Genomic DNA, 3,185 nt, shown 5'->3' with positions numbered 1-3,185 from the left:
GAACTGGCTGACTTTAAACTGATTGTAAGAGAGAAAGCCTGAAACTAGTATGGAATAAATTTGCTCCAGCAGAAAACTTTTTATTTTATTTATATTATTAATATTTTCTTTCTTGTAGAAAAAGCTGCAAATCTTGCAAAATACTGGTCTAAAGAAAGGTGTTTTACCACTTATTAGTAATCCATGAACAATCTGTTTGACATTTAAATGTTGTATATTTTGAACCAATGATGTACATTTTTTGTGCAATCAGGAAACGTCTTGAAAATGTTCAACAAATACTGAAATCTGTTTGCACAAAATGTTAGATATTTTCCAGAATGTGTTTAGTGACAAATACCAGGAATTTTTTTTTATGTTGGTTTCGTTGGCTATCATTTGCTCTCATGTTCAAGGGTTTTATTCGTTGTTTCTTTTTTTTTCTTTTCTTTTTTTTTTACAAATACAGTAGCAATACACGTTTACATGTTTTTCAAAGACGTGTTGTTTTTATTTATTTGAAGTGGAATAACTTACTTTGGCTGTGGTAAAAGTTAGATACTATATGCATTTTTATAAGACCGTTAATCCACTAGCAATATTTTTTAAATTGATGGCATGGTATCATTGTGGAAGATGTGTAGTTCAATGCTAAAAGCCAAGGTTCATCTCATGTTTTTGCTGAAGAAAGGAACGATTCTTAAAGTTCTTCATTTCTCTTTGTGTAGTAGTTACAGTGTAATTTGACCAGGTTTTGCTAACATTCTCATCTGTGGCATGCTGCAGCATTTAGATGCTGTGTTTTGAAGCAGTGCTGTACTACCAAGTTTTAGCCCTTTTATGCTGACTGCATGTCTTTTATGTACTGTAACCTTTATCCGAATCTTGTGCTTTTTTTTGCAAATATATTTTATATGAAAATTAATATTCTAAACACTGTTTTTATCGTCTAATGATGATCAAAATGGCATCATGTTTGAAACCCTGCGTTTCCAGTAGTTTGTGATACTAAAATAAGATGAAAATTATGCATTTCAAAGCACGTTTATTCATCAGCATCCTGTATTGTTTGTTTGATTTAGACATTGTGAATTAATGATCTGAATAAATCTTAAGTTAATAATACTGAACATTTCACAGCTCATTTATTTAATTTGTACTTAATCTTGTCTGCAGCCGTCTTAGTTTTTTGACAAAGTCATTAGCTGGGTTAATTCAGCCTTGCACAAGGTGACATGTAAAAGCCCTTGGCCTTGGTTTTGGCAGTGTGCTGGCTTCTCTAATTATGGACTCTGCTTGGGTCTGTGTTTACCAGCCATCACCCCTTTCAACCTTTGGAGGGGAAAAAAAGAACTAGACCCCCTGCAGGAAGACAAAATGTTCCTTGAAGCTTCACAAGAGAGACAAACTTGTTAAGAGATCAGATATTAAAAAGAGACAATACTGTGCTTTTGGACTGGTTTTGGAATCGAGTTGTTGTTTAACTCGGGTTATTTTACTTGTAGCTAAAATATACATTTGCACACAATCATAAAGTTTCTGTTTGGAACACTTCCTAAATTTGGATTTGTGCCTGTTTCCTTGAGACTAGCATTTTCACACTCAAACAACTTTTTTCGTCACAAGTTCCTAGCCAGTGAGTTAGGAAAAGGTCGTGCTTTCTGTAGTAAGGTTAAGACCCTACAATATTAGAGTTAAGACCCTACAAAACACCAACTCTGCTTACCATTTTCCAGAGCTGAGAATCCATGCACTGTTTTCATGGTTTCTCAGGACACTGGCATGTCAGTCAAAGGTTTGTCCATTGTCAGGACTGTGATTTCCAAAGCTGACAGCCACCTCTGGCGAGCTGTCAGACACTGCTAGGCCTCTTTCTCAGCTCTGTAAGACTTTGTGTAGCTCGACATGCTCATTTTAGCGCTGCAGACTCTGCTCCAGCCAGCACACAAATACAAAAGACAGCTTCATTAGGATTCCAAGAGATCTACTGAGTCCCTCTTAAAGCTGTATTTATCTCGACAATTTGGCAAGTTTTGGCCTCTCAACTGAAACCTCCAGGCCCTGTCTAGCACTTAAGGCCTGAGAGAATGTTTTTTGTCTCACAGAATGAATGAAGTCTTTCCTTTCAAGATGAAATCACTGCCTGTTTTGTACAAATAAATCAGTTTGGTTTGCAGCTTATACGTAGAAATTTTTGAGACAAAGAAACGTGGTAGGGAGTGGGTGTTTGGATAGTTTTAACAAACTGCTGAAGATTAATAAAACATTTGTCCTAGCAAATTAAACAAAGGACATAGCTTCACAGTCACCTCTGTTGCTGTTTTGCAGGAGAGATTGAATTTATGATGACGAATCCCTCATGGTTGGTCAGGAGTGAGAGAAAATGTGATGTGCTCCAAAACAAAATCCCCCTTCCTCTGAGCCACTGGGACATTCCAGTCCATCCATATGTAAAGCTTACTGCACCACCACACTGTTAAGCTCCCAAAACCCTTGACCCATACCCCGCCCTCCTTTGTTGTTAAAGATCCTGTTGTGTAACCGTGCAAAAACACATGGTAACTGTTTAAAAGTCTGAAAATCTAAGACATAAAGTGATTCTGCCTCAGAAAAACACACCCAGCTCTAGGAAATTGCATACCTCTCAAGACTTTGTAGTTTTTTTGGCCCAGCAGTTGTGGGTTTATCTCCCTGTGAGCCCTTATCTCCTCCCTCTCTGTTTCCCATATAAACCCTCCACTACTTTCAGCCGCACTAAGTCTTTTCAGTGGCCTGCTCACAAGATATTTTTAATTTCTTACTCATTTTCTTGGACTCGCCCTGTGTCCACAATCTGTTTCTGCATACTGTGCCTGACAGAGAAGAGGTAAGGTTTTTTTTCCTTCATGTGCCAAGTAAAAACAACTGCAAAAAAACCTGTTTAAAAGTGTTGTGTCTGCAGATAATTTCAATGTTAAATCAAAGACATCGCTCGTCATAAACATGGTCATGTTTTCACAGAAGTTTAAAGTAGTCTGTGTCATTTACAGGACGGAAACATGAAACTCTGCATGGCTTTATTCGTTTGTGTGGCAGTCCTGACTGCATGGTTCTTTACTGCAGGTAAGAATAATGCTACATCTGAGAGATGTGCAATCAAGGAAATTGCCATTAGTTCATGAGTTGCATTAGATTTCTAAGCAGGTTTTTAATAATGTTACCTATGA

At 37.2% G+C, this 3,185-nt stretch overlaps 1 protein-coding gene across 1 annotated transcript in view; it reads left to right on the top strand.

Moving 5' to 3' along the window:
* Positions 1 to 2,760: 2,760 nt before the first annotated feature.
* LOC146611151 (glutamate receptor U1) overlaps positions 2,761 to 3,185 on the top strand; it is a 25,773-nt gene continuing 25,348 nt past the window's right edge. Inside the window, exons 1-2 of the mRNA XM_085344504.1 lie at positions 2,761 to 2,845; positions 3,009 to 3,081. Of these exons, the coding sequence (XP_085200630.1) occupies positions 3,018 to 3,081 (64 nt within the window). The 5' untranslated portion in view covers positions 2,761 to 2,845; positions 3,009 to 3,017. The remainder of the gene's footprint in view (positions 2,846 to 3,008; positions 3,082 to 3,185) is intronic.

Source organism: Diplotaxodon limnothrissa, linkage group LG20 (genome assembly GCF_057381915.1).
Source record: "Diplotaxodon limnothrissa isolate DT_005_m linkage group LG20, D_limnothrissa_male_GT1.1, whole genome shotgun sequence".
Classification (NCBI taxonomy): Eukaryota; Metazoa; Chordata; class Actinopteri; order Cichliformes; family Cichlidae; genus Diplotaxodon; species Diplotaxodon limnothrissa.
The sequence above is the reverse complement of the archived record's forward strand: the minus strand, read 5'-3'. Positions and strand labels throughout refer to the sequence as shown.